This window comes from Clinocottus analis, unplaced genomic scaffold (genome assembly GCF_023055335.1).
Source record: "Clinocottus analis isolate CAN_PGR_092001 unplaced genomic scaffold, fCliAna1.0.p SCAF_7, whole genome shotgun sequence".
Taxonomy (NCBI): domain Eukaryota; kingdom Metazoa; phylum Chordata; class Actinopteri; order Perciformes; family Cottidae; genus Clinocottus; species Clinocottus analis.
The window spans coordinates 7,544,291-7,568,709 of NW_027176229.1; the positions used below are offsets into that span (position 1 = coordinate 7,544,291).

The 24,419-nt window shown below is 44.6% G+C and overlaps 1 protein-coding gene across 2 annotated transcripts; it reads right to left on the reverse strand.

Moving 5' to 3' along the window:
- Positions 1–105: 105 nt before the first annotated feature.
- mtmr3 (myotubularin related protein 3) lies at positions 106–24,210 on the reverse strand. Of its 2 annotated transcripts, XM_068604654.1 has the most exons (21): positions 24,033–24,210; positions 22,187–22,262; positions 21,438–21,492; positions 20,043–20,132; positions 19,450–19,566; positions 15,706–15,788; positions 14,492–14,658; positions 14,306–14,402; positions 13,897–14,010; positions 13,001–13,191; positions 12,522–12,653; positions 12,239–12,350; positions 11,013–11,208; positions 10,524–10,709; positions 10,209–10,379; positions 9,781–9,926; positions 7,798–9,337; positions 7,547–7,657; positions 7,346–7,434; positions 6,109–6,135; positions 106–4,488 (listed from the first exon to the last, which is right to left on the reverse strand). In XM_068604654.1, exons 3-21 carry the CDS (start codon positions 21,438–21,440, stop codon positions 4,311–4,313), a joined length of 3,750 nt encoding a protein of 1,249 aa, XP_068460755.1. In that variant the 5' UTR covers positions 21,441–21,492; positions 22,187–22,262; positions 24,033–24,210; the 3' UTR covers positions 106–4,310. The 2 variants fall into 2 exon arrangements, with proteins under 2 accessions (XP_068460755.1, XP_068460756.1); XM_068604655.1 differs by lacking the exon at positions 6,109–6,135.
- Positions 24,211–24,419: the final 209 nt, after the last annotated feature.

A 24,419-nucleotide genomic window follows, 5' to 3' on the forward strand; every position in this document is an offset into this window, starting at 1 on the left:
TTGCTTGTGTGCGTGTGTGTGTGTGTTTCCAGCTTCAGGTATTCCATCACACGTCAGCTTTAATCAGTGAGAGCAGGTATCAGGTGCTGCTAGCAGACAACACAGTAGGTTTATCTGGTTTATTTTTCCTTTTTAATTCTACAACAATGTAATGCTCTTAAAGTAAATTCGACAAAACAAACTATTCAGACTAAACAAGGAGCACTTGTTGTTACAGGAAATTGCTATGTACAGCTACACACTCCTCTGACAGACATGAGAAGGTTCAAAGTGCTTATCAAACAGAAGGGGAAGGAAAAAAAAAGGAGTAAAATCAAACAAAAGCATGAGTGATCCCTTTGTGAGAGACCCTTAATAAAACTGCTTGGCACCAGTCTCCACCAAAAGAGACACACACACACGCACCGATGCTCGATGCATTCACACCAACACGCTCGCGTCAAGAGATTTCTGGGCTGTTGCAGAGACGCCTCTGATGGAGCACGTCAGCGAGAGTGAAGAGAAATACAACATATGCAGACCAAGAGAACTTCTTGGCAGGAGGGGAAAAAAAAGACAGCAAGGGATCGTACGGGCAAGATGTGTTAACTGATGACCTGTCCACCACGTTACCCGAACCCTCCTACGCACATATAACCTGCAACCACAGTGCTCGCTACAAGATTGAAAAGCACAGCACTCTTTCCGTTTCAGCTTTATTTTGATGCGCTCTGTGGCAGTGTCATCTTAATGACGGTTCACATTCATGGGTTTGTTGAACGAGACAGGCTTGGAGCCCCACATGTCTGTGATGGTGGTGAAATACAGAGGAAGGACTCATGTCAATGTGTTTACGGGGAAAGGGAGAAATTACATTACGCAACTCATTGGAGCCACATTAAGTCTTTTGTTACCATTTAATAGTCTATTTTTAAAGAAACAATTTCTGTCAAAATGTATGACTTCCACATTTAAGGGAGTGTGAACCCTTGGAATAAATCATCTGTCAATCGGACCACTGATCTATCACCATTATAACCTTTGGATGTCGAGTCAATATTCTGGTTGTTTATGAGTTCATTTAAATGTCTTTAGATGACAAAAAACATGAATTGGATTAGAGAGGTAACATCTTTAGTTCCTGTGCATTTAATGCAGTAGTACCGTCTAAGGAATGAGCGTTTGAACGGTTAATGCCTCTCTTGTTGCTCATCATTTTCTGAAATATTACACCTACAGAAATGGCGTTTCATCTATAAAAAAGGGGCAAACAAATTCAGATTTTCCATTCCTTTTGAAAAAGTGAAGGTCACGTTTTTGAATGAAACCCGTTCACCACTTCCACAGGAGCAGTGAGAAAAACAAACACTTCAAGCCTGTTGTTGTTCTGACACCGTTAACCTCGGCGCCACTGCACACGTCCACCAGCTGCTGGTTCGACCACCACATGTGAATCCAACAGGAGATATGATCGCTGATATAGCGCTAGTACGATTCAATAGTATCATGCTGTCAATCACAGTTATAGTTATGCATTTCCACCGATAGTCAAGAGTGTATCATCCCGTATGAACCTCAGCGGCTATCCGACCTGACAGGCTGCTGAGGAAGAAAGATTAAAAGATTGGCAGTCTCAACAATAAGATCACAATAAAAATGAAAGTCTGGGATTGTGTGCTGTACCTTTAATTCTCCATCTGACTAAGGGAAGAAAATATAGTTCAATAATAACAACAAAAGGCCATTCTCAATGATGTAAATCTGTAAAGCCACTCAGCTACTAGAAGCTCAGTGGGAATCTGTGTGTGCATGAACAAGTGTGTGTACAAAGTAGAGGTAGTGTTTGTAGATGAGTATGTATGGAGTAATGTGTGTGTGTGTGTGACTTAATGGGGGGGCTTTTATTTTGGGTTTAGGCTGCTTGTTTTGGACCACTGTTCACTCAGTGCATAGACTTCTTATTGGCTACAGACGCACACATTGTACTTTCCTTCCGACTTGTGATCGTCAGAGGTCACGTGATGCTGGTGGACACTTCTGACTTAAGCCCCTTCCCCTCCGAATATGGAAATGGTTACAGCCGCAGATCCTTCTGCAATCGGCCGAGACAGAGTCAGAAATGACGAGTGTCGCCGTAGCCACAGATCAGAACCATCTCCATCACCACTGATTATCCTGTGGCATTTGAATTGTCTGGATTTCAAACAGCAATTCAGCAACAAAACTTTAATAAATTAAATCAAAAATAATGATCGCATTTGAAAGGGAAAACCAATGCAGCATCAAAACAGAACACCCTGCGGCGCTATTAAAAAAACAAACACACACACCTGTTATCTTAAACAGGTTGCAAAATAACGGGGTTTTTTTTTGCAATTAATTACATAACAAAACAAAGAAATACAAAAAAAAAAAAGTTTTTGGTGACTAATTTATGAGCCACTATTCAAGGATTCTATACATTTTTCTTAAATGCTATATAGGTATCTGAATATATTATTTTATTCATTTATTTTACAAAACAATGTGTGTGTGTGAGAATGTGTGTGTGTGTGTGGGGGAGGTCATTGAATGGGAGTTAGGCAGAGTGGGCGTCTCGGTGAAGCTTCTGACATATTTCTTGAGGGAGTTACAGACTTTTGAAAACGCTAAGAGCCCTTTCTGTTGCCACTGCACTCCTTGATTTGTCAGCCTATAACAGCGGAGATCATAAGTGAGGTCATGGACCCTCGCAAAAATAATTACACTGAATACAATGAGAATATGTCATCTAAGGAATTTGAACATGGAAGTTAAATGTGTCAAATTCACAACTTTGCTAGTGATTTCCACTGAGAAACTGAAAAGTGAGTGATGCTCAGCTCCCAGTGACTGCTGGGTAAAAAAAAATAAAATAAAAACAGGGGTGTTGTGAGTGAAGGGCATGAAGGTATGGCTAACAGGAGAGATTACTCAACCAGCCAGTCTGCGTCGGGCACAAATCATCTGCAGCTCCCCTGCCGTCTAACACAAACCAGCAACGCCACAACACATCAGCTACACGCCCAGCAGACGCTTCAGAACAGTCCATCAGCCGAGCGGCCATCAGCTGTTAAAGGGTCAGATGTTTTAAAGCCTGATCTACAGATCACTAACTAGTCCTATTGTGAGACTCACATGGGTAACTCTGTTTAAAAAATAATAATAACCTCTGCTCACTGTGACCGGGATAAGTATTCCAAAGAAGTAAAGTACTTTGTGAAAAACAAACATCCTCAAAATCCTCAACCCCGAGGATTCTAATATCCACTCTGATGGTAACTGATGCCAACAACTGCTCAACACGATTTTCTAATTTCTTTCACAAATATGCAAGTTTAGATTCAGCTCGGAGAATTTTAAAGAGTCAGTTCACCAAACTTACGAAATTGTGGATCATCCATTAGTGGGTGCATGGTTCCAGGTACATTTGCAACGGAGCATGACGTACATTTTTGAATGTGTGGCCTCGAGCTCTGAGACATGCTGGTCATATGTCACTGTATTCTGATAAATTACGGAAAGGAAAAAGGATTTGATGACTCTTCCACTGTCTCGGGGTGGCAGCAGAAATTTCAGAAATGAGATCTCAAAACTACCTACAAAAGGAAATTGGATCCATGGTGAGATCCCACTAGAGGTAAGTCAGATAATATAGTATTTGCAATTTGGGTGAACTGAACCTTCAAGATTGAGATGACATTTGTGACCATCAGCTACCCAGACATTTCTAGAGCTGGGGGACTGCCTCGTGATTGCTGAGAGATTTTCCATGTTGCTACTCATCATACATTCTCAAAAGTAAAGTAGTCCAAGCTTTGAGATGATGGTACGTAAGAGTCTGACGAGAAGCCGGGATGAGCTGGTAAATGATTTAATGGACCGAAGCCCTCCAAGAGACTTCAGCAACACAGTGAGACGACCTTCTCCGCCTGCCTGGCCCAAGGCACCAGGATGTCCATTCTCGCTCCTCTGGCCTCGGAGTGCCGTCCCGTCACTGCCACTAACAATCTGTGTGGCAAATGTGTGCATTACCCTGACTCTCACTCTCTCACACTCACATTCTCTCTCTCACACACACACACACACCAGCCCTGTGCACACCCACTTTTCAGAGCGCTCGGCATCTTACCAACACGTCATTCAGCTCCTGCACCACGCCATCCTCCGTATATACACATTAAATTCCATCTCTGCAGCACACACACACACGCACACGCACACACGGGACATTCTGTGTAGCTCCTGTGCTCTTCTTCAGCATAGCGCCGTGTCGGCAGTCGACTGCTCGTCCTGTCTCCGTGCTCTGAGGCTCAGTTGGAGCTGGCTGTGATGGGGTTCTCCAGGTCCAGGTCCAGGTCCAGGGGCGCCGGGCTGAGCTCCAGGCTGCCGTAGCAGGTCTTACAGACGCGGCTGGGCTCGAAAAGCTGCTGGCTTGGCACTGGGATCTTCTGGTCGCAACAGCTGGCACAGAACACGTTACCGCAATTCCTGCAGAGAAGCACAGACAGGTCACTGCTGGACCCCGGACAGCCTCTTCACACCTACAGTTACCATGCGTCTCCTTTGCTTACGGTCCTCTACATTTGCACCAGGCCCTGCTCTTCATACATGGAAAACTGAGTTAGCTTGATTTGATTGTCAAACAAGTGATACATGGGAGTGAGAGTATAGATTTATGAATATAAAGCTGACGTCAGGTTTATCTCGAGCTATTGTCAGCTCAAACCTGCAAGTATTGTCGTCTGGATGAGCATTTCTTCAAAACTTTTTCCACAATTACTTATTTTCACAAATTACTTCTTTAGAGGAACCAGACAAAAATGTGGTTATTTATAACATCTTTGATAGGCACTGTTTTTTCAAAATGTTTAACCTGAGTAAAACAAGTAAATGTGGTGAGGACTATTTTCAGCTGTGGATGTATATATCTTTGGAGTACTGGACCGTATTTAGGTCAGCAGGATGGTGGTCAGTGTGTGAGATTGACTGAAAATAAACTACAATGTGTTAAATGTTACCCGGTGCAACGCATTGATGTGCTTCAGTAGTTTTGGGACAATGGAATAGGACATACTTCTGATATACTGGAAATACATGGATCCATGAATCAAGTTATCATTTTAGCACGGTAACATCAGGTTAGCCTGGATTATTTAAGATACATTTATATAAACGGATTTACAAAACATAATTTTTATTGGTATTGCTCCGTCTGATCCCAATCCGATCACCTTGGACGCATGATAAAACAGGAGGAAGGAAGATGTGAGAGGTTCCCAGCAAACCACTCATCTTGATTTCAGTTGCACCCTGCGGTGACGCCGCATTACATGCCGGGTTAGCAGAGGTGCTCTAACACTCAGCGGAGCTAACTGGATTATTCAGCCCATTAAAAAATGAAAAACACGGTACCATCACTTCAGATACCCATGCTCAGATTGAGATGTAAGGCCATGCTCACACACCGACACACACAGCCCCTTCCATCTGCCTGTACTCACCCTAAGCAACAATAATCTAATCTACTCTCGAGTCTCCCGCCTTTAACACCACCAGGTGCACTGAGTGGTCCCCAGTACCATGCTGTGCTGCTGGGGGGTGAGATGTAGACGGCTGGTTTCGGGGCAGCATGCTGCCATGTTGTGTGTTGAGGGTGGTGATGGGGAGGGAGGGGCGGGGTGCTGACGTGGTGCTATAGCAGGAGGAGTGTCGAGGTTGAGGAAGTACACAGTTTGTTTGTTTTCTTTAAGATTAGAATTTTTCAGGTGAAGTGACAATCAGCCCTAGACCAAACACAGCCCGCCCTCCCACTGACAGCACCTAGCTCACACACAGCCAACTAAAAAAAATTATTAAAAAAAAAAAAGAAAAGAAAAATCGCTGAAAGTAAGCACTGGCTCAGCAGGACGCACACCCAAGTCAATACATCTCAGACATGGAGAGAGATTTCCCTGAAAAGTTTCTAACAACTAGAACAGAATGAAGGGAAACCAGATGCAACAGGGAAGGGAAGGAGGGATGGGACGGAGGGATTAGGAAGGTGCAGCAATGCCAGGTTAAAAGGGTAGGGGGTGGGGTCGTGGAGGGGACAGGGGAGCCGGATCTCACCAGACCTCCTGGACAGGCTCCCTGCCACTGTAGAGAGGGGCAGACAATGAATAAGAACTGCCTGAGCAGTGGAGAACACTTCACACACTTTACACACTTCCCCCCGAAGATGTGTGTGACAGTAAGTATTTATTTTCTAAAATCTAGAAAATCTAAGATCCCTATAATCGTGAAATGGCTGCAGTGCTACAATGTTCTGTGTTTTTTTTTCCAGACTTCTGTGTTTTGAATCCAGTTTCATGCAGTTTTGTCTGCAGCCCAGACCTCACTGGATTAGTTCTGAGGAGCTTGATTCAACCGTCAATCTCTCAGTTAAATCAACAGTAGAGGAAAATGTGATAATGGAACAAAAGATAATTCTTCATACATCAAATCATGATATCCTGATACTTTAGTAGACTTTGAATGGCAAACGTTGTTGAGTCTGGCTCAGTTATGTCTGGGCTCATCAGTGTAGGACGGCACACGGTATCTAACAAAAATCAATCAATTCTATTCAATTCTGTCTACGTCGACACCATCATGATGTCATCTGGGTTATCTAAGCTTGGGTCAATGGATAATAGAAACCGCAGCTGTGGAGTTCGAAAGCTATGGGTTACCAGGATAATCAAGTTGCATTATCGGGAATGTAGGATTCAGTGTTTTTGGACCCATACGAAGGCCTGTGCAGTCTCTGGACCATTTTTTAAGTTTATCATCTTTGTGGAAATGCAACACGAAATCACTGGTGTGAACCTTTAATGAGAGAGCAGACAGGACACACTACTAAAATGCATCTTACCGAATATTTAAAAGATATTAAGAACACATTGGATTGTCTAAACCATATTTGCTGTAATGAGTAATTATTAGAGAGCAGGCTGGACAATTAACTACAATATTTTATATGAGCAGCATATTCATAACAATCTGCAACCGATGAGCCGACGATCTGATTTTGAGCTCTGGTCTGCAGAAACGTATGTGGACAGGAAGTAAAATCCCACCAGGAAAGTTCAACGACGATGAATTTAAGACTCATTAAGATACAGAGTGTGAAATAAAAGTTGCCTCATCCTAATCTAGACTAGACTGGATGCATCTGGGTACATAAACTCAGTCTGAACAGAAGAGGGGCGAGCTTAAACAGAGGAAGCATCTCTTTAAGCCTCAAAAGGACAGACAGGAGAGGTCAATGGCAGGGATAGTGACTGAAGGTTTAAGCTTCTGCAGCTTGATAACCCTCAGTACATACCTGCAGTGATGCTTCCTGGTGGCGAGCCAGAATCTGCTCTCACAGCCGTAACATTGGGCTGCCAAATGGTCTGGGTACCAGCGAGTCACCTGTAATGTACACACACCTGCCTTTTTTAAGAAATCTGAAGTCCATACATGCAAGCTACAAACAAGAGTTTGGTTTTTCCCTCCCTAAAGAGACCGCGGCCTGGCTGCTCACCTCAGTGTCCTGCTTGTCCACCTGCTCCCAGCTGGCCTCGGAGAAAAGCTCTGTGCTGCAGCGTGACAAACAGTTGGGGTCAAGGCTGTACTCAGAGTCTGTCATTGACGTCTGCATGGAGGGAGACACAGACAATCAGAAGGAGTGTGAAGGGGTTCATCATGCTCAAGTTACAACTTAAATGTAACCATCCAGGAGGTAAACAGATCAGCTGGTTGGTCAGTTTTATGGTCAGTCTGTCAGCATCTTACCACTTCGTTGCCCATGTCTCCGTTGATCTTGTGGGAGCCGGCGTGCTGCTGATTCTCCAGGCGGCTCCACAGTTCCTGCACCTGCTTCTTCAGAGTCTCCACCTCCATCTGGTGTCCCGCCTCGATCTGCCTCAGCCTCTGCTGGATGACGTCCGTGTGCAGGGTCAGCCCGTCGTCATCAAGATGGCTGCGGGACGGCTGCTCTGGGCTGATGGCGGTCCGGCCCAGCAGGGCGTGGCACCAGCGGTGCTGGGAGCAGCTTCCACGTGGATGGAGGATCATGGAGTTGCAGCTTGCTAGGGACACCTGTCGACTCAGAGGAACCCTCTCTCCGTTCCCTTTGACCCAGTGATGTCCTCCGCAGGGCTCCATGTAGGAGGTGTCGCCGTTACAAAACCCATCCTTGCCAAGGTCAGCACTCACACACTGAAAGGCACTGACAGAGGGTCGCTTGCTGCCCCCGTTTAAAGTTCTGATAAAGCCAAGCTCGCCGGCCTCCGGGCCTTTCTCCTTCCTGGAGCAGGGCGGTTGGTTCCTGCAATCACTGCAGGGCTGACGAGCCGGACAAACAGGTGGCTGTGCTGGGAGCTCCATCCTGCTGCAGGCCTCTTCAGTTATAGTCTCTGTGGAGCTTTCCATCAGGGAGGCCCTCTTATCCACCTCCTTCACTGGCTCCGTGACACCGTGGTCAGATTCAGAGTCAGGGCAGGTCTCCTCATCCACATCTGGGTCTTCAGGCGACCTGTCCACAAAGCCGTTGGTTATAGTTCTTTGGGCTGCAGGCTGCTCTGGCTCATCTGAGCTGGATTCAATGGGCCCATGTGCAAGCTCCTCTTGTACAGAAGAGTTCTCTACATCCTGCTTCTCCAGATTCTTTAAGGCCTGAGTCACCTCCGCTGCCTGTTGATCCAGCTCCTCTGCCATCTGTGTGGGCAGAGGGGGCGACGCGTCATTCTCCTCAGCTTCCATTATGCCATTGACTGGATGGTGACCATTAGCAAGTGCTTCTCTCTGCATCCCAGTGCCGTTGACCTCAGCACATCGATCATCCTCTTCAACTTTTGCTTCTTCCTCTGACTCTGTGTCAAAGGTGTCAGTGACATGTGTGACAGCAGCACTTCCCTCTCTCTGAACATCTGCGCCCGCCTCCTCCTTCGTGGCTTCCTGAAGGATGTTCTCTATTTGGCCCTCCGCCACACCCACTGCCACAGAGAGCTCCGCCTCCTCTGCTTCCTCTCCTGTTGCGGCTGTGCACACAGAAGCTTCCTGTCCGACCACAGCGTGCGAGCCCCGGGGCTGCGGGCTGTCCTCCAGTTCAGAGTCCACTCCGTCTGGGTAAGGCCCCACTCCGTTAGGCCACGCCTCCTGATCTGGGTTCCCCCCTCCCTCGGGTCCCACTGCCATGTTGAGCTCCAGAGAACGTCGGTGGTCTTGCCACTTCTCATTTAGGCTTGGGTCACTGGAGCGGCGGTTAGGAGCCAGAGAGCTCCCCAGCTCACATGCACTGGGCAAGTTGTCGAAGGAGCGAGTCTTCGAACGTCTGAAGGGCGAACAAAAGAATAATTATTTTCAGGAAACAGCATTTACTTACATACTAACTTGTTTAGAACCCTATGATGAATCTGCGGCTGTACACACAATTGTTACACAATGTTTAGTTAACAAATAAATTACATCAGTCTCATCAAAACAAGAAAAATGCAGCATAAACATAATGGAGAAGCATAGACAGTCTCTAACTTAGAGATAGGCATCATTGAAATGAAACCACTTCCTGCAGCTCTTCCTTGATGGACTGTCATGAGATGCAAGAGAAACACAGCATAGAACTGTATCTGTGACTGGGAGGGCCAAAGCAGAGCAAAGTATCTAAGCAGTGGAGTTGAAAAGCCCAGCCCGCCTGGCTGAGGGAATCCACGACCTGTGTTTATCTTACATGAGGGCGGAAGAGAGGGGGGTCAGGTGCCAGCGTGCCAGGCTCACCTGCCCAGCAGTGCATCTTCAGGGTTGCCACCAGGCACAGGGTAAGGGGCGCACGAGTCATCTGAGGGTGTGGTGGGGGAGGAGCTGGGCAGGTAGACCGCCGTCCACAGCATCAGGTTGCGTACGTGACACACTGGATGGAGAACCTGCAAAAACAGCTGCAAACTTAACATGGTGTATTTAGAAAAACACAAAGAGTCATTATGAAATTGCAAAGCTCACAATGCATTACAAGACCTTGATGTCTGAACCTGTAGGATTAACAAACTCTTTGTTTTTGTTTTTATACATTTACCCAATATGTTTCCCTAAACATCATTTCATTATTTTTATTATTTCATTCTTTGTCTTCAAATCAGAAATAGCAGTATCCACTTCCTAAAGAACTTAAGGCTCAACACTGAGACAGCGATAGACAGAAGACGTACTGTCTCGGAGTGTGAGGAGTACAACATGTTCCTCAGTGTGCGGTTTGCCGGCCTCAGCAGCGACCAGACGGAGCAGGTCCGCTCCTGAACGTGGCGGTCCTCTCTCTCCTTGCCGCTGTTACACAGGAAGGTGCCGAACAGACAGGAGTAGGTGTGCTGCACCAGTTTCACCTGCATATACACACAAATCGACATGTAGAGGTTTGTTTACACACACTTTAGATATGATAATAAGAGCAGAGATGACAAGAAGTCACACTAACTGCATCAGTCACTCAGAAAGTGACATGAACACACAACAAACTTTTTACGCACCAGGAAGGCCTCATTAAACTCAAACGAGCATGGGAACTGCCTCTGCAGCTGGTGAACACAGTCCAGCCACTGCAGGAAGACGGGGCAGCGTTCGTTCAGGTCCTCAGAGTTTTCTCCATGGCCGCAGCGGTCAGCAAACTTGTGGCCGAAGTCAAGCCAATCAGTCTCCACCAAAACCTGGAAGCCCTGCACAAAGATGTCACAAGATCTTTGACTCAATGAAACGATAGCGTGATACTTTTAGACCAATCGCACTGACAGTTTTATTTTTCCACACTAAAACAACAAATGCTCAAAAAGCGAACAAAACTTTTTTCCTGTAGCAATTATATCCTAGATACATTATAAATATAACATTTATTATATATCATATGATAATGGTGGAAGAGTTTACATGGGAATACACCCTTAAAAATGTTTTTTTTTTTTTTTTTAAATGTTGACAAAGGTCACAATGGTCAGTGATGGAAGTGGAAGAGTCTTCTGTACCTCAATAGTGCGGTAGTAAGGATCCAGCAGCACCTTGGACAAAGCAACGATCTGAGGTGTGCGGTCCCAGCCGTCAGAGCAGTGCACCAGAACGGGCCTGTGGTCTCTGTCCACAGCGTTGACCACTAGCAGCGCCGCCTTCAGCAAGAGGGACAGGTGCTGCAGCCACTTGGTGCTCTCCAGAGCAGAAAGCCAACTGCAGGCACACATAAAAAAGCACGTCAGAGGATCTCATATGCCTCAGCCACTAAGTGACAGCACACATGTTTTATAAGAACATAGCATGGACAAGTGCCACAGCTTGTATAGCTTTATCTAGTTAGCAACACTGTCTCTGACTTTATATAGCTCAGAGCATAACCAGTATGTAAATGTGTTCAGTAAATACACTTAGTATGTTTCATCTGAGGAAAGAAAGTGTTAACTGATAAGTCAATTGATCACAGTAGTGTCCTGATGTGAACCTGTATTAACATAATGCATAACTATGGACTTATTGTTTGTAAATCTGTAATACCTTCTTTTGGCCACTTGAGGGAAGCAGAAATAAGCTGTGATCAAACAACATATCTCCACCTTTTTTAAGTTGATATGTCACACGTGTGTGCAAACATTAGCGATTTTTTTTAAGTCGAGAAATTAGTTCTATCATGCATCGTAAACTTGCCAGGGTCTAGTGGCCAGGCTTCGACACAGCCGGAAATATCTGAATGGATGTATTTTAACACAACAAAGGGTAAGATGAAGCGACCTGGCTCAGTATAGTCCGGTTGTAATGGATGGAAGGATGCTTTGTAAATTGATACATCATCACAACGATTGTGAAAAATGTGTGCAACTATTATTTTTTTTAATGAACATCATTAAGACACTTCAACTTATACTTAAATAAAGAAAGTATGAAAGCATATGTACATGTACTGTATGTTAGTCTGAAAAATGCTGGAATAGGATCCAGAGTTTGGAGGATTTTTGTACTCTGATTGGATCTCCTAATCACTTTGAAAAACGTTTTCTTCATCATTGTAGCATTAAGTCTGGGAGTGCAGGCAAGAGATCCTTCACTTTGGGGTTGAACCAGGCTCTCTAAATTAGGCACAGATGTATAACTGTGATTACTAGTTACTGACAGTTAACGTTTTAAGTTTAATAGTTTTAGCCAGCAGAGCTTCAAAGATACAGCTATGGAAAATCAGAGGCCCTCCTGGGGGCGTAAACAAACTTACTTGGCTGGATCAGGCATCTGAGTGCAGAGGAAGCGTAGAGACTGGAAACTCTTGCGGATGGAGTGGATATTGGCCATACCCATGAACACCACCTCACAATTGGGATAGTACTCTGGGATAGGAGGAAAACAATGGTTAAAAAAAGCTACTAAAGCTAAAGCTGGTGGAGCTTTTCATTTTAGCACACAGAACAATCACATTTGCTGTAAACTGAGCTCCTGAATCCACAGCATCCATTGACCTAATTCTGCTTTTAACCAAGGATTGAGCTGAGAAGACCTACCTGGGCATTCACAGCCTCCACCTTTGGCCCTGTTAGCTACGGCAGCAGCATAGGACCTGGCGTCCAGGATCAATAACTTGTGGGGCTGGGTGGCCAAAGTCTCCACCTCTGAGCCGTTGGTCAAGGAGGATTCTGATGCAGACATCAAATACAGCAAAAATGATCTCTCAGTACAGGTTGTATGCATGTAGGGCTTCATTATCACAATCAATAAGTCCAGAAGACAAGAATACGTTTCATCCAGGGACATTCATCAGAATCGTTTTGACAGTGACTGTAAGTGTGTTAAAGTCTGCTGCTTCAGACAAGGCTGAACAGGCCGCATTGCGCAACTGCGTCTGCCGTTCATGCAGATCGCGAGATATTGTGATACCATCCTGCTGTGTGTGTGCTGGTAGATGTGTCGTCAGCTGGAAGTATGCATACACTCTGTCAGTCAGTGAGAGGGTGAGTAAAGCAGACTGAGTGTGAGCTCCTACCAAAGTCGGTGTCATGCAGGTCAGTGCCGTTGGTGTAGCCGCCGTTGGAAAGGTGTTTGCGGGAGCTACCGTCCACGGCGCAGGCCTTGGCGATGGACTGGACCAGGTGCTCATCATCAGCGTTCCTCCAGCCCCACCAGCTGACCTCTGGCTGACCGCAACGGGCGATCACGGCTCCAGTGGTCTGGTGCCTATGCGACCGGAATAATTTAGTTAAAACACAAAAGAAATTAAGAGAAGACTATAGTGGTTTATTTCATCTGGCATCTAATCTTATTTACAGGAAAAAAATACTATTTGCTGCTCCAGTATGCCAGATGTGGGTTATGACATAATTCACCATTGTTCTATTATTAATTTATCTTGCAAACTGCCTATTATATATTTTTGTACTTTTCTTAAATTTGTTTAACCAAGACAAAAGGTTTGTCCAACTTTGTCTCATGTTTATTTCAGGTGCTGTGATGCATAAAACAGGCATACAAAGTTGCCATTTCTGGTTTGAGTAGTTTTCCAAAAACAAAAATCAAAAGGTTCTCGAGCCCCGTTTGTTAAATACAAAAGCCATAATTTACAGTAGCCATGACGCAGTGTATTTCCTTGGTTTAGTGACTGGTCTTGTGTTGACAAACTCTGAATGGAGCCAAATTGACCAATGTCGTCTGGAGGGAATTATCCATGAGGAATTATCCAATGAGGAGCTGTGTGCGGTGGTTTTCCAAACAAAAGTAAACTCAGTGACACTGATATTGAGCCATGTAGATAACATCTGAAGATGGTTTAATTTCTCTCACAAACTAAATCCAAAGTGCCAATCAGCTCAAATAAAGAAGGCATTTCATTGCCGCTTGGCAGTTAACGAGTTTGACCTTCTACCTTGATCCAAACACACCAACCTATAAACCACAGCAGGAAACCTCTTCCAGGAGCGGAAGGCTGCCACATTTTCCAGCTCCTTGTCAGTGATCCAGGCTGGCACCAAGAGCTGCTGAGGATAGCTGGGGCAGAGCCTGACAGAGCAGAGGGACGGGGAGAGCAATGATTTAACAAAGAGAAAGTAGGAGCTCCACAGGGCTGTGACGCTCAACTAAAGTCTCCGTCTACAGACACCTAATCCTGGGCTGGGCTCTTATCAGCCCAGGGTGCAGCCCCAGTGGACTACAAGAACACAAACACCCACTGTCTAACACACACACACTGACTTGTGCTGTTTGCCAATGAAAGCAAAGAACGGATCCATGTTCTCGTTGGGAGTGATGGGAAATCAGCACAGCAGCAGGTATCCTGAATGAGAGCTACTATTACCTGAACTTGCTGTTGATGTCAGATATCCTCCAGGCGTTTTGTGTGTCAAAGCCCATCCTCTCAACCTCATTCTTGAACCAGGAAGTCACGTGTTCACCTACAGAGAGCAGAGACGCCTGATAAGACCAGAGAGGAGCAGAGGTTCTACTGGGGTTATGCGAGGACATGCGAGAGCGAAAGGGCTACCTGGTCTGCACAGCTCGCCGTGCTGCTCCTTCTCACCAGCGTACACCTCCATGCACCAGGCGTGGAAGGCGAAGGAGAAGAGATCCTCCAGGCGAGAGGGAGGGCGCACTACTGCATTCAGGCGTTTCAACCATTCCTGACACTGCTCAAAGGTGGAGAACTGACACCTGTGGATCAAACGCAAAAGCCAACATTACGCCTCGACCAAGCTACAAAATTGTGTCAAAGCGCCAGGCTGCCGCTCTAGAAAGAAACATTGAATATTAATAAATACTTCTGAAATTTAAGCAAATACTTGCCTAAAATGTTAAATGTTTAAGGAAAGCAACATAGATTCCTGAATCAAAGAGTAAATCACTACCCCTCTCTCGGTTAGCGGGCAGTATTGCACTATTTCAATTTAAAATAATTCCAGTCGTGGCTGCATTGGATTGTTTCAAACTTGTGTGATCCAAACGTTTCTTATAACTCCAGAGCATTTTAAAGTCCAAAATTAGAAATGTATTGATAATTCACAATAAAAAACAACATTTTCAGTGCAAACAAAGAGAGGCACACACTGACAAGCTGTTTTTCAATGTTAGGTTGATTTAATAACAAAAAGACTCATTTAAAATTTAATGGATCACTTCATCCAAATCAAAGATTTTGTTTGAGTTGTTTCAGGATGATGATGTCATTTGACGGCAGACTTTTAAAGCTTCGTTTGAAAACCTGAATAGAAGCTTGGACAGAAAAAATGACATTTGGTTCAGCTCTAGTTGTTTTATTCGCCCACATTGTACCATCTTTATGTTGTGGCTGTTTGTCGCAGAGGAAAATAAGTCCACATTGGAACACTGCTGGGCTTAGTTTTGACAGAAAACGGACTTGGCCAAAGCGTTGAACGACGCCTACGATATAAACCTGGACAGCTGACGGCTCTTTGCTGCTGACAGTTCGAGGCATTCTGTCAGCGCTCAGCAGAAACAAATCCTCTGTTACCATTGTAGTGAGTACCATGTTTAAGTGGTAACTCTAGCATATCATCAGCGAATTGTAACGCCTATACAATCCTGCGTCTGGACTTCTATGAGGGATGTCAGAATAAATGCAGATGATGTTTTGTTATTTGGTGTTCTCTGTAACTTAAAAAAAGTTATTCTAATTCAGTTTTCCTGTCCCGTTAACAAAGAGGTAACAGGAATGACTTTAGGCTGCAGGAGGGGTCCTACCTCACGACTTTACAGTCCTTACAGGTGACATGAAGCTGGAACATATCCCGGCACTCCACATGCTCTACGAGCTGAAGAGGAACCTGTGGGGGAAAAGAGTGGGAACATCAATTCTGCACACGGTCACACTTGAATAGCATGATGAATACATCGAGAATGTACCCCAACGCATGCAGTCAGTCCAAGTCGTGTGGTGGAATGCAACCTACAATCCATTTAGTGAATTAGTGGTGGTCTATAGTAAAACTCCTTCACGCAAATAATCAGCCACATGTGCTGTAATTTCACGTTTTAATTAAAATATTTGTACGACATTCAGCCACATGCTGAAAGTCACACAGATTACTTGTTCGGGTGCATTTCCATTCATTTCTCACATCATATCTCCCTGAGCTCTGTTATTATACATTATTCTCCTAACTTTGAGTGTTGGAGCACAAAAACACTCGTACAAGATCCAGAGGAGCCTGCACCTGTATTCCCGTTTGGCCCTGAGCTACAGTCTTATCTTTAATAGGCAAATATTATCCAAAGCACAAAACTGTCATGTGCTTTTGACTTAAGAGCCTATTTTGAATACTGGAGGGAAATACCTATGCTGCTTTTCACTAAGCTCTGTTAATTAGCTGAGCGCAGCAGCGTTCAGCAGCGCAGCGGGGGTTCATGAAAAGGTGTGGCTTAAGCTGCTGTTCACACAGTCCATGCACCATCGGCAGCCAGTCAATTAGCAGGTCAATCTCCCAGATTGGCAACTTGAACACTAGTGTGGATACATTTTGCCCACATATATATATATATATCTATATATATACAGGATTTTACTCTTTGAGGCACCAGCTGGTTAACAGACAAGCACACACATAGTATACACACACACAAGTCAACCACTCCACGTCGTGCAGCTCTTTGAGTACTTACTGACACCTCACAACAACAACTCTATCAAAAACAAAACAGAAAGAAGTACAATATAAGTGAGTCGATTTGCAACCATCTTCAGTCTTTGAGGGGCTGCGATAGCAGCGCTTCCGGATGTTTGAGTATCCTGCTGCCACGACTTAATTCCTGCCTTCTAATCTACATTCCTAAACAGGTCACATTTAAAATTCCTTGGCTGCTTGTTAACGGCCTCTCGCTCTCTTGCAGCAACTCCCGCCCCATATGTGTGAGCTCCGACAACTCTGCCATGTGATGCAGATGCCTCGCCAACCCGTCCAAATGTGTGTGAAGAGAGCGCTGGCTCTGCTCGTGTGAACACAGAGAGGCTGTGGGTGAGCCAAGACCCGGGGGCTCATTAAGGTCCAATTAACCTCTGCAAAATGTGACGGGCAGCCAGAAGACAACAGGAAACAGATGGATGCAACTATTAGAACGATTGAATACATCTTATACATGTGAAGATTGGACTAACTCAGAGGTCAGCAACCTTTCTTACCCAAAGAGCCATTGAGGCTACATTGAGGTCCATTAAAACTAAACTGTGTGGACTTTGAGTGCTACCTTTATTTGTTGCTATGTGGTAGAGTGTCCGCCCTGTAAACACAAGGTAGCAAGCAGGTTTGATCCCTGTCCTCCTCACGTGAGGTTCCCATTTTAAAACGCACTTCTTTTGCTATGTTTACACTGAGCGTGCTCACTTCGCCAGACTTTTAGAGCAATGCAAAAGGAGGAGGACGGATCCGTTTTTAGAGGGAATGCCTCACTGTCTCATGAGCTGCCACAGAATCAGCAGCAATAGTTGAGTTTGGAGACTTGATCAACTTCCTGAAAGTATATTTACTTTACTCAGTTTGCTGCATCAGTTGAGGAATTGCTGTTCTCCCCTCGTCTGCAGCTTGATACTTTTCAGCAAATACTGTGTGTTTGTGCTGGAAGAGTCTTTCAACATGAAATGTTTTGTTGTTTGCTAATTTCTCGCCACATATCAAGCACTCAGGTCAGCCAGCATCATTGGCAGTGAAAGCAAATTAATACGCCCACGCAGCATTAAACTATTTCTTGCCTCTTTTCTTTTTATTTACTTATCTATTGATAGTTTAGGGAGGACGGGGCTCTGCAAATCATGATGAGATGTAACAGGATGTGATGCACATTTTAGTTTAAGTTGATTTTCAGTAACCAAATATCACCTCAAATGCCAATTTTGAATTAATTGAGAAAAAATAACCTGAAAATAAGGAATGAAGTGATAACCAGCAGATATTATACCCAAGTGTTGATAGCAATACAGGAATCTTTTTCATGTCCTATGTGATGGGATAAAAACAAAACAGAAGACTCAGATGTTACACTTTAGAAAAACTTTGCCTTCGTGAATTAGACTGTAGGCTCTTCCACAAGCCATAGTCCGTTTACCTCGTCCGAATCAGGGTAATATTTGTTTAGTTTGTGTTCTATTTAGTCTGGTTCGGCTTCACAGCGCACAAATTAAAGCTGATCAAATAAAAAGAAAATACCAAGGTCAAAGTTTCTTTCTGATCTACTGTACACACAAACTTCTTCTGCTCCAGTTTACCTTGAATGCCTCTACAAACAGCACTATTTTTGAAGACTTTATTTAGCACATTCTGGATGTTCTTTTTGCTCAAGAAGTACGGCAACACATGAGGACTTGTTGTTTCGACCCGTGTCAATCTCAACAAACACCCCTTAATCCCTGACTTTTTGGTTCACTTCGTGTAATTGGGTTGGATTATGTTCTTACTGCCATCGAACCGCGGTACGGTTCAACTAAAACACACTGAATGTTAGTTTGTGAATTATAGTTATGCTTTTCTCAGCTCAACTTTTCCTCCAGTCCACAATATATAACATACAGTATGAACGTATATCTATTCATAGGTATGTTATTGTGTTTGTGCTGTGGCACTATCTTAAAATAAGTTTTCTCAAATACAGTAGTAGGGGTATAAGAAGCTGCGTGAAATATACAAAATAACTTTTAGAGAACATCTTTGCAGTGGGACGTTTACTTAGAAAGTGGCCACACTACACGGCCAGTCTCTCTTTTTTATTTTTTAACACAGTGAAAATAGAGAGAAAGAGACACAGACAGAGAGAGAGGCAGAGAGAGAGAGAGAGAGACAGAGACCGAGACCAAGACAGAGAGAGAGAGAGAGAGAGAGAGAGAGAGAGAGAGAGAGAGAAAGAGACAGAGAGGCAGAGCGAGAGAGATAAAGAGAGACAGAGAGACAGAGAGAGAGAGACAGAGAGACAGAGAGAGACATAGAGAGAGACAGAGAGGCAGAGCGAGAGAAATAAAGAGAGACAGAGATAGAAACAGAGAGAGAGAGAGAGAGACAGAGAGAGAGAGAGAGAGAGAGAGAGAGAGAGAGAGAGAGAGAGAGAGAGACATAGAGAGAGACAGAGATAGAAACAGAGAGAGCGAGAGCGATAGAGAGAGAGAGAGACTGTTATGAATCCCCTGTGGAACCACTGCAACCAAGGCAACAGCAAGTGCAGAGAGAAAGCGGAGCGGGCGGGCGAGTGTGAAAACAGAGGTGATGAAGAGTCACGCGGCATGTGCTGCCAGTGCAGATCAGCTTTGAATGGCCTGGTCACCAGGTCGCTGGCACAATGGCCTTGACTCCGTGCATTCACAAAGCATTAACACACACTTTACCCCGGTGGACCTCGAGGCGAGACAAAGGATTTCATTCTTCGGTCACTTTGAGCTCCGGGAGAGACATTTGCTTATCAGGTCTGACCTTGAAGCTCATCGCTCACTTTCCAGAGATAACTTACATTGACAACGGACTCTTTGAACTTGATGTGTAGGCGGTAGGTGGACATTGCGATGATGGCGTCCTCTGCTCTCCCCACATACTCTGTGAACTCCCCATGCAGCGCAGGAAAGGGCACCTAGCAACAGCCAGAGATAAAACATGTCACACAAACTGCAGAGTCACACAGATCACCAGATCTACATGCATGGAGAGCGGTTTATTCGATGGATTGTTTTACTAGATACGTTTCACTCTTGCAGGTAAAGCTATCGTTCAAAAGTAGAGAACTTTTTCCATAACAAACTGGTAAACCTTTTATAGAACCCAACAACTTTTGTTTATGACCAGCTCGGGTGCAAAACATGTGTATGCAGTACTGAACCAATATAAAATACTTGTATTTTTATTTTCAGATTACAGCGCTTCAGATATAATATGACTTTTGAGACTTTGCTTCTGAGACGGGTTGAACTGAAAGTGAGCTTAAGTCACATGTTGTTACAGTGATTATGTAACCGATTACAGAGGAGAGACTCACCCACATACTGTTTAAACACATGACGGTCAGGTTAACTGTTTTTTACAGCACAAGATAAGCAGCAGCTTCCCCACCTGCATGTTTTCTTCCTCCAGAACGGGGGACTTTTTGGGGAAGATCTGATTGGCCTGGATACATTCCAAGCTCTGCTGCCCCTTCTCCTCCTGCAGGGAAAAGAGTCAAATAACTCTTCACTGAACCAGCATCAACTTTACCAACCACAACCTTCTTTCAGTCATATCTTTTTCTTTAGTTTTAATATGGCTTTTAAAACATTTGTCCAGGGAAGGCTGGCTGAGTATTTTCTGGTTTACCAGTCGGCTCCGTGGACAGCGACACGTGCATTCACAGCTTTGACAACTAAGCTGCATTGTAGGAACTATTTGGGTAGTTACAACTTAAGTAAAAGGCGGAAATGAAGTGCTACTTCTCCACTTTGCCTAGATCTGCCCAGTTTGCCCAGTGATTGACTGGCTTTCACAATAATGCTAGAAACGGCGGAAGTGTCACAAAACCTTATTGTAGCGGAGAGTTGATTTAAAGCCAACTTCATGGTGCTGCATCTATGCTGCTTTGAAGGAATGTCTTCTTCTTCCCACCCACACTGTAACGTGCAACCCAGGCTAATTTCCTATAATCACAACTTGTGCAACGAGCCACGGAATAACAGATGCGAGAGACGCTCAAAAACTAGAAATAGTCATTCATTATCGCAAGATCCTGAAAAGGGAGAGCCTAAATCAAATTTCTAGTTGGCAAAATCTCATTAGGTGCATTTTTCATTTAAATGCAGTTTTCATCAACGGGCTTTCATCGCGGCCGAATGTTTTGAGGTCACAGTTATCTTATGCAACATATTTCACAGAGGGTGCCTATCAGTGGGGAATGCCAGGCATGGATATACAAGCAGAGTCATGGATTTTTCCTCAAAGGCAAACTGGTGGGGGAAAAATGGCCTTGTGCTGACAGACATCAACAAGAATATATGTGCCGTGTGGTCAGGAGTTTAGTCCGAACGTCGTGCTAAGAAAGATTAAGGTGGCCGAAAGAGATGGCAGATAACTGACAGGGCAGCACTTCTTGCGAGATGCTGACTCAGCATGAGCCGAGCCGATACACACAGTGGTCGTGGCTGGAGGAGCAGCCTGCTGAGGCCAGCCAGGGGGCAGCTGCCACACAGCGGCTTGCCAAGAACACAACAACTCAGACACTCATCGTTGAAGAGGCAACACATCTGATCCAGTGGTTATGTCACGATGCGACGATACAACACTAAACACTCCCTTGCTTGGACAGCAGCCTTGGAGGACCTTTGACACTGTTGCAGCAGATTTGACTGTCTGTATCCTGGTAACCAGCACTTATTAAAAGTGAAAATCAATGGAGAGTTTCCGATTCTGTAGAATGCACCCGGGCCACAGGACATACAGCCGAGTGTCCAAAGCATGCATGAAGTGAAGGTACTTTACCATGGCCACTGAGATGGAGTGGGTCACCCAACAAGGAACTCCTGCCTGAATCAGTCTGTACAGGAAGAACACAGAAAGAGGATTGAGGTTATTCGAGCTGCAAACATGGAAAGGATGTATGGTGCACAAAATGAAAGACCCTCTCATATGTGGTCTGATCACAATTTAAACTCAAGATGCACATGTTAAAATATATTATTTCATAAAATAATATACAATGTCGCCCAAAAACATACACGTTCAAGATCTAAACACCGTAATTCCTGTGTTTATTCATTAAATGCATTACCAGTTACCCCAAAAGACCAAATGTTGAGTCTCGTCAATCTAATCTAATCTGGATGAAATGAATATTTGTAGAACATCTGTTGGTGTATTTAAACTTCATGCTCAAGAAAAATAATGCAGAGAGGAGCTAGATTTCAAAGGCTGGATGAAACTGCTGAACAATATAGATATTGTTTGCAAGCATCAGGATGTGTATATACTTTCTCAGGGAATGGCTTTAGGCAATGAACTGATTGGATGGTCATGTTCAAAACATTCAATAGCAAATCAATTCACATGAAATGGCAACTACAAGGGAAGGCTTAGCAACGGCAGGATTTAGGCCTTCAGTGAAGCTTATATTTGGATGCATCAATTATAATAAAGAGGGACAAACATACTGGAGGCCACATGTAAAGGACCAGCAAATGGGTGGAAATATCAAAGAAAAATGGGTTATGAGAGTTAACTTTTAGACTTACCACAGACAATCAGTAACGGACAATGAGTAGTCCTGATGATCCTGTTTGGAAAGTCTCACAAGTAAGACTTGGAAATCTGTAAAAAATTAAGGCAAATGTGCAACTGAATCATAATGCGAACAGTTTTCCTTACAAATTTACAAACAGCAGACTTTTTCACTGAGACATTCAAGCTACAGAAGCTCTTTTGATTTCCTTGTAAATATAGCTGCACTGGTGGTCAGAGTGGCTTGCATGTGCGCTCAGAGATACCACTTAAACTCAGTTGTGGAATGGAAAAAATCCAATTGGATATTTAAGAACTAAATCTACAAACTAGCCAACATACAGGCACTGTTTAGTCCCGCTAACTGGCTATGTAATGTTTAACTTCAGAAATAAACAAGAACACATTAATGCATACATATTAAACCCCATGACACTATAGGGTCAATACAAGCTCATGGAAGGTAGATTTACCAGCTTTGTGCAGGTAAAGCCAAATGTTCTTGTTATCATGACAGAATGTACTTTAAGTGATATCACCCAACATCTCTCTTGGAAACACCTGGAGAGCGATCTCTCAGCATACAGCCCCACAAATAGTTGAGAAGGTCAGCTGCTCTTACAGGTACTGAAATCTGATCTGCAAATGTCGTGAATGAGCAACACAGCAACTCAGCACACCTTCTCGGGAAGATTTACGATGCCAAAGGGCAGAAATGAGACCAAAAAAAAACTGCTGGGCAAAAGTCAGAAGAGGACGCTGTCTGGTCGTTGAGAGAGATGTGAAGTAACCAGAGAGGAGGAAGAGGAAGAGGATGACGAAGGGGGGGAGAGGGGGGTGTCATTACTTCACTGACTGAGGAGTCCAGCTTTTACTGCTGGTGCTACCTGATAAAGCATATCTAAGGCACGCACACACGGCTCTGTTTACTGCCGCAGTCTGGTCCTGAGTTCAGAGGGAGGGCTAAACCCCTGAGAGCCTTAACTCTCCTCCGGTCCCGTGACAGGCCGCCGTGCACAGGCTGCTGCATAATCAAACCAATATATCAGCCTCAATCTCCCAGCTTCTCATGTGGGCAACTTTGCAAAAGAAATACTGACCGAGTCGATCAATTGCATTGACTAATTGCAAAGTTGCATTGACTGACCAAAGACGCATTGACGGTCAGATAGCGGTCAGATAGGCACGCAAAGGGATTAGCGTGGACGTTTATTCACACACAACGTTAACTACGTGCTTTGTGTCCGAAAAGAAAACACTCAACACGTTTCTGGTCAATTGTAAACGTTAACAAGTTAGCATTTGGTGAGAAAAATAACATTAACGTGGCCAAACTATTCTGAATCCTATTAAGAAGGTGAGATAACTTTAACACGTTTAGCTAACGTTTAGTAGCAGTCATTTATTAGCAGACAGTCAGTTAACTTAACAGACATGTTTAAACAACGAACATAGTATAACAAAAAGTAACTAGCTGTATAACGTTAACATCACTGCTGCTCTTCCTTCTTTTTAAGTAAGTTAATGTCCACGACAGCTTTAAGCTAGACTGTCTGCAGCTAACGAGCTAACATCAACAGTTAGCTTTTAAATAGTTAAAATACTGCTCGCGAGCCGACGCATAGTCAGACGTGGGTGTTTGGATTGAAAGCAGGCGACGCCAACATGTACTAGTAAACAGGGTGCTGTTGCGTGGCACAGTACTCGGTGTTCCCCGGCAGAGACCCGCCAGTGAGCTGGCTAGCTAACGTTAGCCGGTGTAGCTACTGTTTTTGTTGTTATGAGATGGAGGGCGGAACCCAAAACGGAGAGGCCTTCTGTCAAAACACACCAAGGAGCGACCACAACCGGCGCACTCACCGAGGGGGAAAAGAGGGACGAGAAGTGAGGAGCCGACTATTCATCCAAAAGCCCGTGCAATATTACTGAGCGGCGACTGAACCTCGATCGAAATAAGCGTTAGTCATATCCGAGCCGAGGCCAGCTTCACTGCGTCCCTCTCCAGCACCGAGCCGTCGTCGCCATCGCCGCGAATTCTCCAGCCCAAGAACCCCGACGTGAGTGGGTGACGTCATCACGTCACAACGATTCTCTGGGCGGAGGGGCGGGGCTCAGACACACATGCGCCACCATCATGTAAACACTGGCCGAATAAGTGTAAAGTATTAAACACGATTGTGGCTGAAGTCGGAGTGAGAGGGTGTTTTTGTCAAATCTGGCAACTGCTAATGAAGCAAATAATGTGCA